The sequence below is a fragment of the Anguilla rostrata genome, chromosome 19, assembly GCF_018555375.3.
Source record: "Anguilla rostrata isolate EN2019 chromosome 19, ASM1855537v3, whole genome shotgun sequence".
Classification (NCBI taxonomy): domain Eukaryota; kingdom Metazoa; phylum Chordata; class Actinopteri; order Anguilliformes; family Anguillidae; genus Anguilla; species Anguilla rostrata.
Genome location: NC_057951.1, coordinates 15,683,129 through 15,696,386, shown reverse-complemented (window position 1 = coordinate 15,696,386; position 13,258 = coordinate 15,683,129). Strand labels below are relative to the sequence as shown.

Below are 13,258 nucleotides of genomic sequence, written 5' to 3'. Positions count from 1 at the left end.
AAAACATGTACATTTGTATAAATGAGAAGGAGTTAAACCGATAGAAATTAATGCATACTAATGTGCTATGATCATAGCAGTTTAAACATCATTTGTGCTAACGCTGGCATCTGGCAGCCTGTCTATGCATGTGCACCCATGGCCTGGAGGAGGTGTGTTACCAGGGCAACAGGGCCACTTACCCGTCTTGTTGAGTCCGGGGCCCTCGGCCCTGACCTTGCCCGCATCGTGAGACGGGTCCACTTTGACCTTGAAGGGGCTGCTGGGAATTTCCTGCGTTAGCGAGAGAGGCGATCGAAAAAATGAGTTATTACCATTACCGTGGAGAGGTTTTGTATAAGAAGCTAAATTATTTAAGCAAAATATATGGCCCCCAAACTGGACTTCTCAAATAGAATGCATGTGACTGATAAATACATCTGGGTCTTCCCTGAGGGGGACAGTCAAGGCTCAGGGCAAAGACTAGACCATTTTGTGGTTCAAATTCAATTTCCCACACAACTACACCACTTTCCCACCCCACGATAGCACAGAACTTCAGCCTAATGGTTCCTTCTGGTTACCTGAGGGTTCACCTGAGGGGTTTACCTGAGCCCTGAGGGCAGTCTCACCTTGTCAGCGAACAGCACCATGATGGTGTAGCGTCCGGCAGCGGGAGGGGTGTACTTCACGGTGAAGGTGTCGTTGTCGTTCTTGATGATGTCGAAGTCGATGTCCGCCTCGGCCGGGCCCACCACGCCGGGCGCGCACTTGATCCCGATGCTGATGTCACCTGAGTGGGGGCGGAGCCAAAGGGAGAGAGGTATGGTCAGCGAGAGAGAGAGAGGGAGGGAGCAGGACTACAATACAAGGCATTATGGGAAGAGTGAGCGTGAGACTCCGTGGCCATTGATTGGTCAGGTGGTGCGGCCTCACCTGTCCCGGCCTCGCTGCAGTCCACAGTGAAGTAGGTGGGCTCGCTGGCCTTCAGGCCGGTCTTCTCCACGCCTGGGCCGTACACCTTCACCTTCTCTGGGTGACAGCCCTCCCCAATGCTCACCTGTACAGAGGCAAAGAGCACAAAACCCCAGGTTCACTCATCACCCACATCCATCAGCACTTCCTCCTGCTTTCACCCCACGAGGCTGGGTCTATTTATCACCAACGGCAGCAAAGCAAGCACAGGGTGGGCCTGCGATTTAAGAGACAACTTGGGCTCTGTCTGAGTTCCCAGAGGTTTGGGAAATGCAGAAAAAGAGAGTCATCCTGGGACAACAGTTCAGAGGCGACCAAAGAAACAGAGCCACAGCGCTGTCATAGCATCAGTCCCGGAGAGGCAGAATTCCACACAGATAATCACCATGACGACCGGAACACTGGAGAATAACAACGAGGTAAGGAGCTCTCTGATTGGTCTCTCACCCTGAAGGGGCTGTTGGGAACGTTGACCTCGCCCCAGGTGATGATGATGGTGTGCTTGATGGGCTTGGTGGGGATGTAGATGCAGACGAAGGTGCCGTCGCCCTTGTCGGTGATCTTGATGTCAATGGCGATTCCCTCCGCATCCTGAACCGATTTGAAAAAACAGATCTGTCAGTCACACATACACGCCTTCACTTCACTCAGAAAAGCAGTCAGGGTGTGGAGTTAAACCCGGCATCGGGTTCATACATCGTCCCAGCATGTACCTGGGCGTAGATCTTGAGCTGGCCTTTCCCAGCAGCGCGGGCGTCGATGGTGAACTCGGCAGGCTTGTTCACGATGCAGCCGGTGGGCGCCAGGCCAGGGCCAAAGGCTTTCACCTGCAGCAGGTAACACAGCGTCAGCGAGCGGCCGGCACACCCACCACCTAGGAGTGCTAGCCCGTACACATCAAGGTGGGCATCCTTATGGGATGGACGGAGAGGCAGGTAATACCTCTGATTGACTTCAGCTTCAAAAAACACTCATAATGCAGGCTTGGACGCTCGGTTTACACACGTTAGAAACTGTGAAGAAGCGGCTTCCACTGCTCAGGTGCGGGCGTGGCAGGGCGGGGGGGGTGTGGCTCACCTTCTCAGGGAAGCTGTCGTTGTCCGCGGGCAGGATGTGGGCGATGAAGGGGCTGTCCTTGATGTCCTCGTCGTCGCAGATGACGTGCACGGCGTAGTCGCCCGGCTCCGTGGGCCAGTAGCGCACGTCGCAGGAGCCGTCGTCCTTGTCGTCGCACTCGATCTTGGCCTGGGACGGGCCCTCGATGGAGAACCCTATGGGGACAGAGAGATCACATTCCTCAGATCACATCCTCGAGTCTGAGAAGATCACACCTACAAAAGCAACGAACCGTAAAAAACATCTGTTACTTTAGCCCAGGGACATGAGGAAGAGGAGGAGCACATGAGACATATCTGAAATGGGGCCTACTGTTGTTATTTCAGGGCACACCACTTTTACCATGCAGTTCCCTACAGTGAACAGGGTTGTCCAGTGTGAACACATTTCTTACCACAATCCCCCTGAGCTGGTGCAACTTACCAAGGGTCCCCACTTCCGTGCCGATGGCCTCCACCACAAAGTCAGCTGACTTCCCCACCCTTCCGGTCACCAGGCCCGGGCCCCAGGCTCGGACCTTCTGGAAGCCTGCCTCGGCACTGACCTCCACCTCGAAGGGGCTGCGAACAAGTGACGAGCCGCGTTAGGAAGCATTTCACACGGCGATGGGACCTCTCCACCGAGCGCTGCATCCCAACGTGTGACATGCGTGCCCTTGGAGCCACCCTGTGGTGGGGGGGTGGAGGGGGGGCTTTGGGCCGAGCCAACCAATAATAACCACCGTGTTAACGGCGAGGTGTGATGTGATGTCAGCGTGCCCCCGAAGCCTAGGTGTGGAATGTTGAGGTTGCGGTGACCGCTCTGTTGAACCCCCGCCGGAATGTCGAAGTGGTAGGGCCCATTCTGACAGGCCCCTCTGGAACACTGAAATACGACAGTGCTCATTGTAGTCTGGCCCTGTGGAATTTTGATGCGGCAGCGCAACGTTTCGTGGACCCCTTTGATATGTTGAAAGCGCAGTGCCTCTTGTGGCTGCACCCTGTGGAACGCTGAAGTGGCAGTGGCCTGTGCACAGAACCCCTGAACCCCTATGGAACTGTGAAGCTGCACAGAACGTTAGGCTCTCACCTGCGTGGAATGGCCTGCCCTCCCCAGGTGATGGAGACGGTGTACTTTCCAGGGGTGACCGGGTAGTAGTCACACTCGAACACGCCGTCTCCCACATCCCGCACCTTCACCGGCTCTTCCCCACCTTCTGCAGACACACAGCAGAGACCCTTAGAGCGTGTGCGTGTGTGTGTGTCAGGCTCAACAGAGTGCTGGATGCTCTCCAGACAGAAGGCCCTTCAGTAATAATCACATCACATCCTAACACACATGAGGTCCCCAGTGCAGAATGGCTGGGTGGACTTACTCGGGCCCTTCACTGTCACTTTGAGCTCCCCGCTGCCGGCCCCCTTGGTGAAGACCTTGAAGTCGGCCACCTCCTTCACCCGCACCCCCTTGGGCTGGAGGCCCCGCCCGGTGGCCCTGCAGACACTGGGGTTGCAGGCTGGTGGGGGGGGGAAGGTGGGGTGGGGAGAGGGAGAGAGAGAGGGATAGATAGAGAGAGAGGAGAGGTTAGCCAGGAGCTCAAACTCCCAGCAGTGGAGATGCATGGCTGGTAGAGCTGGTCATTAGTAATGAAGCTCTGGTGAAACAGAGGCAGGTTGCGCTCTTGCGTTTGAGAGAGCAGGTTGAGAACAGGGGTGGGAAAAGCGGGGTCACCTTCTGAGATGTTGACGGTAAAGGGGCTCTTGGGGATCTGCTGCCCTGCGAAGGTGACGTGGATGGTGTGGGGTCCCTCCAGCACGGGCCGGTAGGTGCAGCGGAAAGTGCTGTCCCCCTTGTTTTCCAAAACGATCTCCACCGTGTCCCTCTTGCCCTGAGGGTCGACGATGACCACGCTAACGTCCCCTGCCCCGGCACCTGGGAGACACGCAAAGAGATGTAATCACTAAGAAATTTGAGACTCTGGATTATGGCAGCGTTTGCGCTTTTGAGACAAGCTTCTCTCGTTACCTGCGGTGTAGATGTCGAAGTAGGTGGGCTTGTTTGCAACGTTGCCCACGGGTTCCAAGCCTGGCCCGCGCGCTGACACCTTGTTGGGGTCTCCCATCGCCTTGGAGATGTTGACCATGAAGGGACTCTTGTCAATGTCCTGCCCGGCAAAGAGCACCTTCACCTTGGAGAGGAAAGGACACAAACATCAATCCCTGCCAGGTTTTTCTGTTTTTTTTTTTTAGATTATAACACAAAAGGATAAGACACAGACAGTGGAATCCCAATCCTAATTAGCACTCCTATGCATATTGGTGTCGGTGCAGCGTGCTGCGTTAACTACCTTGTGAAGGCCCTCCACTTTTGGCACGTAGGTCACAGAATAGGTCCGTTTCGGGTCGTTGTTGGGCACAACTTTGGCCTGGAGGAAAAACAAAATGAAGATAGAGAATTAAATGAACGGTATAATACGGACATATTAAAAGGTGCAGGTGTGCTGTTAATGAATCCAGGAGAGATGAGGGGCCCTGAGGATCCAAAAGGTCTGGTTCTGCCCCGCTTGCACCTGCAGGGGAGAACCCACCTCCTCCGTGTGTCCCTCGGGGTCCTCCACGTACACGATGACCTCGCCCAGCCCCGCCTCCCAGGTTTCCACGGTGAAGTGGGCCGGCTTCAGCACGACATTGCCGTGGGGCTCAATGCCTGTGGGGGCGGGGAATAAGCAGCTTTAGTTACTGAAGGGCAAGAGGCCACGCCATGGGACGTTTGAAAGACATTACATGCTTTCCATCTGCAAGACAAACCCTTCACCACACATTATAATCAGAGTTGGATTTCTTAGAATATTATTTGGTGTTATGTTCTTAACCTCACCTTCACTGGGTTTTGTTACAAGAGAAATAAGTCCAAGGGAAAATCAGTTTGATATTCACCACAGAGTGGCAGATCTTTGTTATATGTTGGCACAGGACCAAGAGCTCATTTTACCTGGTCCGTAAGCTTTGGCCTTGTTGGGGTGCAGTACTTTTGGGCGCAGTGGGGCACCAGGTTTCAGTTTGGCCTTGGGGAACTGGGACAGGTAGGTCATCACAGAGTGGTCGTCCACATTGGGGTCTACAATCTCCTCCGGAGCAATCACCTACAGAATATAGACAGTGGCACCAATGAGTATGCAGCAAGAGACCAAAGTCAAAGGTTATATACAGTAGCACCAATGGGAATGCAGGGAGAGACCTAAGTCAAAGGTTATATACAGTGCCACCAATGAGTATGCAGAGAGAGGCTCAGGTCAAAGGTTATATATAGCAGCACCAATGAGTATGCAGAGAGAGGTCCAGGTCAAAGGTTATATGCAACCTGGTCACATCTAGCTGCTGGAACTAGCATGTGGGAGGCTAATTAAAGAATAAGAATTATTTACAGGAATAAAATATGGGAAATCACCCCTTGTGTCCCACCCCTTGTGCATTAAGTTTCCTGTTCCGCTCTTTGAACTATGACACTGCGATGGGTATTTCTTATTAACAGAGAGGAAATAACTCCCACACTGCCCCGTAAAGGACAGCTGTAGGAACACGCTTTGTGCTGTTAAATCCTCAGCCTGTATGTTCAGCACACACAGTCTCTGTGAATGTGTTCTTCATTATGTGCAGGGCACCAGTTGCAAACACAAATAACTAAGCCAGCTAAAACAGAACCACTGGCTTCGATACACGTAATTATTAATATGCATAATCTCTGATTAGCTGAGCTTACTTTCTACCTGTCAGGTGGGAAATCTATATCCAGCAATGATCCCCAACAGTGTACCCCATCCACGTCACCTCAAACCGTGCTCTATGCTGAGAGAATTCTTAGGGAAATAAGCTCACCAATCAGAATCAGCGAGTGATTAGCCTACCCAATCAGCACACAGAAGAGCTTTCTCTGTAGGCAAAGAACGAGTCAGCAACAGCCTATGCTCCTCCCCCCCAGCAGTGGTTGCCCCTGACGACATACAGTGACTGAAGTGTGCTGAACGAGGCAGCCTTGACACTGTGCTCCTTAGATGATGTCATGGCGCAAAGAGTTCTTGCCGCTATATTTAACCCCTGCGTGGAGGGGGTGAGTGCTGCGGTCTATAATAGATCTGGGGCATTGAACCGCTCCACAGGGCAAGCTGCCGACCTCCAGCACCTCTTTCATAAGAGACAGGAAAACGAAAACTCGCTCATTAGCGAGATTCCTGAGCACAGACGCCAGTCCCTCAGCATGCTGGGAATGTCCCAGCACCCATGGAGGAATGGGGGGGCTTGCAAGCCTCTTCTCCCAAACACAGGCCCCCTTCACCCGGATTAACAAGCGACCTGTACTGCACTGATAATCTCCATTTTGTCTGTGGGGCTGTCTCACAGCATACCAGATGACAGACAGGCAGTCATGTGATTTGACTGCACCCCACCCCCTCCTCTCTGCCACAATGACAGCAGAGCACCACCTGCTCCAGGCTCAGCTGGCAGAGCTGGCCAGGTGTGGCGATCAGGTGACCTTACCTGAGGCACCCCCAGCCAATCGTCAGCCTGCTGCATGGCCTCCCTGGCGTTCTCCACGGGCTGGTTGGGGTCCCAGGTCTCCCAGTCGGGGCACAGACCTACAGGACAGAGGGGGAGAGATCGGTTTTTAATTTTAAAAAACACACACCCAGGCACTCACACAACCACCATCACAAAACAAGCGCAATGGAGTACACTACTACACTACATGAAAATATAATGATCAGCATATTCCACAGCACTGAATTTGAAAAAAAAGAAAAAGCAATATCTGTAAGATGCAATAATTAGCACATTTGCTGAAACTTATTTCTGGATAATTCTATGTTTAATGTAATTTCAGTGCATTTTCTGAATCTTGTGTCCCCTGCAGGGGCGCAGACTGTGCTGTACCGAGGCAGCCGACTCCACTCTCTGATGGAAGGGGTCCAGTCAGCCGTCTCGGCGTTTCCCAAGTTCATGAGCGCAAGCGGGAGCGTCCGCGCCTACGGACGGAGCTAGCGACTAAAGAGGATCAGCAGCGTGTGACGCCCGCGCCGTGGGAGGGGCTTAACAGACCGTCACGTGGGCAGGTCGCCGAGACAACGCCCAGGCAACGCTGAAACAGCGCTGAGAGAACGTCACACACTGCTGCACAGGGTGGAGAGGGGATTTCAGGATCTTGCTGCCGAGGTTTTCTGTGTAAATGACACTTGTTTTCACCGAGCGCAAGCGGTTGGAACAGCTCTGCTATGTACACCCATGTTTTAACTTCAAAACCACTCGTGTGCACCTTACTCACGTGCCAATAAAGGTATGAATTTTGAAGTATTCTGCTAAATGCTATCCGTTTTTACATTTATTAATTTCTAATTTTCCATGTGAAGTAATCACCTTTACTCAGTCATACCTGTACACACAGCACATCGGCTGGTCCAATAAGCACAGCTCAAATTAGGTGGCTAATCTGTTGGGTAGTCAGAGGCACGTCAGTGCTGACCAGCTCCTCTCTCACACACAGGATATCGCGCAGGGATTTAGCGTTATCCACCACGGTGATCCAGCGGGATAAGTGTGTCTGTGGGAGAGCCACTTCAACAGAGGAATACTGGCAGTGAGGATTAGGTTAGTTACTGCTTTAGAGAGTCAGTTAGAAAGTGAGACTGTTACAGTTTCAGTGTGTCAGTTAGAAAGAGAGACTGTGACAGCTTCTGAGTGTCAGTTGGAAAGTGAGGTGGTTAATGCGTCAGAGTGTCAGTTGGCAAGCGAGGGTGAGATCTATCCTGAGGCAGTTTTTTTGTGTTAGGTCTGAATAGGCAGCCTCTGGCAGTTTTATAGTCACATGACTTAACTGCTGCTCTATAGATCCATTCTGCTCTGCCTGTTGTACCCAGCTAGCCACATGTAAAATATTTAAAAACTTTATTGAGTGTGTGAATTTTACATTTTAAATTTTAAAACATAGCTGGAAAATTGTGGTTGTAACTTTTTTTTACAACACTTATTTGGCACAACTTTACTGCAATGCTGTAAAACGTTGGATTGCACTGGCGGCCAGCGGGGTACAGGACGCGCTGAAGCGAGGGAGTGTTTCTAGGAAAGGCATTACTCTGAGAGAGCCTTGGGCCCGTTTCAGCTCCTGAAGTTTAACGCGCACCGCGTTCGAGCGTCTACTCATCGCCAGCGTCATTATTAGAGTCATTACCCGCGGAGGCTGCTGCCTGCGGGAGCGAACCAAGCCCCTGTATGGTCAGGCCTCCAGCCCGTGCTCTGGCACTGGACAGCCTCAGCCGTCTCCAGACTGATAAACAGTTTAGCTCCCCGTCTCTCGGCCGGCCGGTTGGGCTCCACAGAAGGTAAATGACAGAGACACAGCTTGCCTCACAAAGAAAACCGGCTCGCATGTGTGAACACTCGCACCCTGACACACTCATACAGCAGGCCTGAAAAGCAAACGGCATTCACAGGGAAGCACATCATCTTTTGATCTCATTTTCACAAACTGCTAGGATTCCCCTAAATGTACATGAACGAGATATCTACGTTGTGAAATTGTCTCCATTGCGATATTATTTTTTAAAATATTTTGTGCCTGTACCCCATGAACAGAGGTAAGGTTCGACGGAACCGCAGTGATAAAGAAAAGTGGTTATTATTCGGGAGTGAGTTCTACATGCCCATACTGGCCGGTATTATTGGTGCATGCTGCAGTGTGGAGCGAGTTCTGGTGGAATTAAAGTTTTGGTTCTTCTCCTACAGACACAGCCCTGTCCTCTGTGCCTCCACCACACACACCGCTTTCATCAAGCGACAGACACTGTGTCAAAAGGGAATCCTGCCCAAATTTGGAGCGCTGGCGGAGAGAGAAAGGCTAAAAACGAAAACCAGGCCTGGGCCTGGGCCCGGAGTTATGACGGGCCCCAGAGGGGCTGCACTCGATCCGGGGCAGCTGTCAGGGAGCTCCCTGGGCTGGGACCCCTACGGCCTCCGGGTCCTCCTGACAGGCCTGTCAGTGCTCTCCCTCTCTGGAGGAAGGGGGGGGTTTAAATGTCAGCCCTCTGTAATCTTCCCCGTGTCCTCTGTCCGAGGTTATGTCGAGGAAATGGCTGCTTTAGGTTAGCGGAGGCCGCTGTGAATTATGGGTGTTTTGGACATGCCCCCCTCCCCCACCGGGCCGACCCTGACCTTCTGTGTCTCGTCTGAGCGCGCTCATGGACAGACTCCCTGCCCATAAAAGGCAGGAGATCCTCCCTTCTTCACAACAATGACCTCATGTGCGCACAGATCCGTCACCCCCTGGGTAACGTGCAATGGAATCTGCAATCCAAACACAGCCCCTGTACAATTTTTTATTATTTTTTATCCTGTGACATCACTATGAGGTCATATGGCCTGCAGTGTGTTTAAATCGCTTCCATTCCACTTGTGTCATTTGCACAGTGCCTTAAACCCTAAAGCTTTGCATTGCCTCCTGTCTTACGTGTTAACTGATGGATTTGTAAGCACCTCACTGTGTGAATTCTCACGCCATTCGGCGTGCTTAGACTGGTGACCTTGGCGACCACAAAAAAAAACGCAGCCTGTTGTACCCTTGACAGGGGAGCGAAACAAAGCACCGAATTACAGAGTGGCAGCAAGGGCCGCTAGCTTTAGTGGGCACGCCGTTAGCGCCTGCTGAACTGACCCTGGATCAGTTTCATTGTTTTTCACAGTATGGCTGGGATTATGACCAGCACTAGTTCTACTGACTCTGGATTAGCATCGGCCTTTTTAACCACAAATACAGTTGAATATAAGATTTTTTAAAACTGATTCTGGATCAGTTCCTGTGTTTCGTCCCTCCCTGAATATTGGTTGGAGATAAGCTAAAAGGGTGTTTGGCTAGCTGATCCTAGATCAGTGCTTACCGGGGGCGCAGTTGTCCACCAGGGCGCCCAGGGCCTTGCCGTCCCTCCAGTCCTTGTTGAAGTTGTTGATGGGCAGCTGCGGCACCTTGTTCTGGATCCAGCCCAGCAGCCGCTGCTTGGGCGTCAGCTTCTTCAGGTCCTCGTCATCCTCGTCCTCCCACATGGGCATGGAGATGGAGTAGTGCAGGATCAGCGTCCAGATCATGCCAAGGATCAGCTTCAGGTTGCCGTCCACGATGGCCTTGCTGTCTGCGGGACACAGAGACACACACAGGGGCAAAGTGTCATTACAGAACCACTGTCTGTGGGACACAGAGACACACACAGGGGCAAAGTGTCATTACAGAACCACTGTCTGTGGGACACAGAGACACACACAGGGGCAAAGTGTCATTACAGAACCACTGTCTGTGGGACACAGAGACACACACAGGGACAAAGTGTCATTACAGAACTGCTGTCTGTGTGCAGAGACAGCAAACAGAGGTTCAGTACAAAACTGCCATCTGCTATCAGCCAGCTGCCTGCAAGGATGTGGTATGTTCGACTTCCATTTTCTCAAAACAGGAAATGAATCAAAAATCCATTCATGATACACGAGATCCCCCGGATCAGCAAAGCAAATAACCAGTGATAACTGTGTACTGAGTGGATCGCACCGAGAGAGGGACTACATCAGGGCCTCCACTGAAGAACACGGGACGCCCGTCCCTCGGCACACGGGACACATGCACCGCCCCTCATACGGTCAACAGCACGCGTCACACGGAATCACACCACATGCCAAGAGCATTACACGCGATGTATAGTCCTCATATTCCATCTGTGTGTGTGACACATTACGCATGCACCCAATGCCCCGAGCCCCACTGTGGGGTCCCCCAGACCCTGCGGACAGGGCCCAGAGTCAGGCCGTGTGAGAGCCCTTTGGTCCCAGGCCCACACACTTACCACATACTTTTGGGCTGAAGGCCAGAATAAATACTATATGCAGCAAAATTTATGGGGTCGTTCCCCCCCCCCCCCCCTTTATTATGATATAACGGTTCTGGTGGTAACAGGAAGTGCCGCTAATGCAGGCAAGCACTTTTTTTTTTGCGGAGATTCCTGGGGGGTACGACACATGAGAAACCCCAAACCTCCTGTCGCACGCGTGCACCAGGCTGCTCCAGCCTGGCAGTGCGGCAGCTCATATATTTCCTGGGTGATTACGACAATAAATTACGATCTTGGAACGGTCTGGAGAACAGGCTTTTTTTCCCAGCTTCCTTGAAAGAAGCAGTATTTCAGCCGAGAGCAGTTTCGCTAACGGCCGTAGCCAAACAGCGTGACTAGTGGAGGGCGCACACCTGCCTGATTGATGTGCTCTGTGGTAAATATACAACAGCAGCGGCTGTGTTGTCCAGGAATCTCCAGGCTCATCCAGCAGGGAGGGGAAAATTAAGGAAAGATAAATGCACAACGGGATGAAGACTGTAGCCGTCCAGGACTGAAGTTTGACACCCCGGTTTAGGTGACAGACCCGCAGAAGCTGGTAGAGGGGTGACATTCGGGAGTCCTTTCTCATTAAGGGGACAGATAGTGGCACACACTAAGATGCATTAACAGAGAACTATAAAAGAACTTTATTCACGGTTATTATCATCTATCTCCCCCTCGCTCGCTCGCTCTCTCCCTCACTCTCTGCAGTGTTTGTTTGGTTGTCCAGGGCAACACTACCCTGTCGTCCTCTGTCTCTAACAAACACAGACTGTAACATTTTTCTGAGTGGAGCTGAAGAGGCTGTGTGTTATCACACAGAGCGGCTCAGCCCCCGGGCCAGGCTTCAGTCACTTTCCTCTTTTTCTCAAACAAATGCAGCCAATCAGAGAAGGCAAATGGGATGGACGACTGGCCTGCTGTTTAAGTCCAAATCCCTGCCACCCCCACAACATGGAACTCCATCCGGCCCATCTGTTTTTAAAGGGAACAATGGCCCCCTTTGGCTGGGTCAGGTCTGTGAATGAGCCCACCTGTGATCAACTAGCCCCCCATCTCCCCCCCCCCTCAGCTGCGCAGACGGGGTTCAGCAGCTGCACTAATGTTGGGACAGTAACCCAACCCTCCCAGCGCTGACCCCCCGGGGCCAACGCAGACAGGCTCTTTCATAGGGCCCAGCTATTTTCAGCAGCACATAAATCACAGTCCCCCCAGGACAATGTCACCTGCACCTAATAAACATTCACAGGCTCTTCCACTTCCAGGGACTGGACCGTTCTGCACTCAACGCAGACCCAGTTTCACTCTCTCGCTTCTCCTCGCTCTTGAGCTCCTGTCTATGTGATCACAGACAACAACCGTCCGTTCGATCCCAGACCGAGCGCAAACAAGCTTCAGATCCCAAGGCTGTTCTTTTTTTGTTTTTTTTTGACTGAGGAACAAGGAGCTCGTTCATCACTTGAGTCTGTGAGTCCTCAGCTCACACCAGAGGAGTACGAGAAGGCTGAGAGAGAAGGGGAGATCACCATGGAAACCAGGAAAACTCAACACCAGCGTTCAGCCTGGCTGTGCTCTGACTCAGCTTAACGCCAGTGTTCAGCTTGGCTGCATGCCCATGCTCACTGTGCAGACTGCAAAAAACTGGCTGAGACATTCTAGCAGGAGCAACTGCAGTTTGTTAAGCGCCTGATAAAACAGCTGACTGCGTTGAGCCTGGGGGGGTGACAGACTGAAATAGACTAATTCAGACCCCCCCCCAGTCAGCTGCTCACTCAGGGCAGCCCCATGTGCATACAGCAGGCAGCGGAGGACATACCCGCTCAGCACCAGCTCAGCCGGAACAAAAGGTTTCCACAGCGTTGAAGAAACGCTGTGTGAGCGCTCTATGTGAACAGGTAAGAGGCCCGTCAGATCCCCCTTTGGGGAAGTCCCATGATGCATCTGGAGCATCCTACATAAGCGCTGCAGTTAGGGGACATCCCAGCGTCACACAGAGGCATCACCCGCCCCTGCTTTCCCCCTGTGAACCTGACCCCTGACCTCTGACCCCTGCCCTGTCCAGGTCAGCGCTACACTGTGACATTCCACTGGCGTGAGGTCGTCTCGCTCCACAACGAGCCAGGACACGCCCACTCAGCGATGTCACCCTGGTGTACGCCCCACGCCCTGCACACAAGTATGTAAACACTGCTTTTGTGTGCAGGTTTGGAACACACACATACAATTTTATAACCTGTCTCCAAGGTGTGCCTTCCTTTACTGCTTCACTCGCTGTTAAGGCTCAGTTCAGTTTTCCTGGTGCTTTTAAAGCAT

At 52.4% G+C, this 13,258-nt stretch overlaps 2 protein-coding genes across 9 annotated transcripts in view; one reads left to right on the top strand and one right to left on the bottom strand.

Annotated features, from left to right (window-relative positions):
- The window catches only part of LOC135245909 (glutamate receptor-interacting protein 1-like), a 402,070-nt gene that overhangs the window by 277,424 nt on the left and 111,388 nt on the right, over window positions 1-13,258 (top strand). The window lies entirely within an intron of this gene.
- LOC135245907 (filamin-C-like) overlaps window positions 1-13,258 on the bottom strand; it is a 36,442-nt gene that overhangs the window by 16,931 nt on the left and 6,253 nt on the right. For all 3 annotated transcript variants that reach the window (XM_064319281.1, XM_064319282.1, XM_064319283.1), the window contains exons 2-17: window positions 9,968-10,216; window positions 6,582-6,679; window positions 5,038-5,188; window positions 4,634-4,752; window positions 4,394-4,471; window positions 4,072-4,234; window positions 3,778-3,978; window positions 3,425-3,562; window positions 3,139-3,265; window positions 2,494-2,630; window positions 2,032-2,225; window positions 1,668-1,781; window positions 1,402-1,545; window positions 916-1,039; window positions 612-772; window positions 183-273 (exon numbers count right to left, since the gene is read on the bottom strand). In XM_064319281.1, the coding sequence (XP_064175351.1) occupies window positions 183-273; window positions 612-772; window positions 916-1,039; window positions 1,402-1,545; window positions 1,668-1,781; window positions 2,032-2,225; window positions 2,494-2,630; window positions 3,139-3,265; window positions 3,425-3,562; window positions 3,778-3,978; window positions 4,072-4,234; window positions 4,394-4,471; window positions 4,634-4,752; window positions 5,038-5,188; window positions 6,582-6,679; window positions 9,968-10,216 (2,289 nt within the window). The remainder of the gene's footprint in view (window positions 1-182; window positions 274-611; window positions 773-915; window positions 1,040-1,401; window positions 1,546-1,667; window positions 1,782-2,031; window positions 2,226-2,493; window positions 2,631-3,138; window positions 3,266-3,424; window positions 3,563-3,777; window positions 3,979-4,071; window positions 4,235-4,393; window positions 4,472-4,633; window positions 4,753-5,037; window positions 5,189-6,581; window positions 6,680-9,967; window positions 10,217-13,258) is intronic.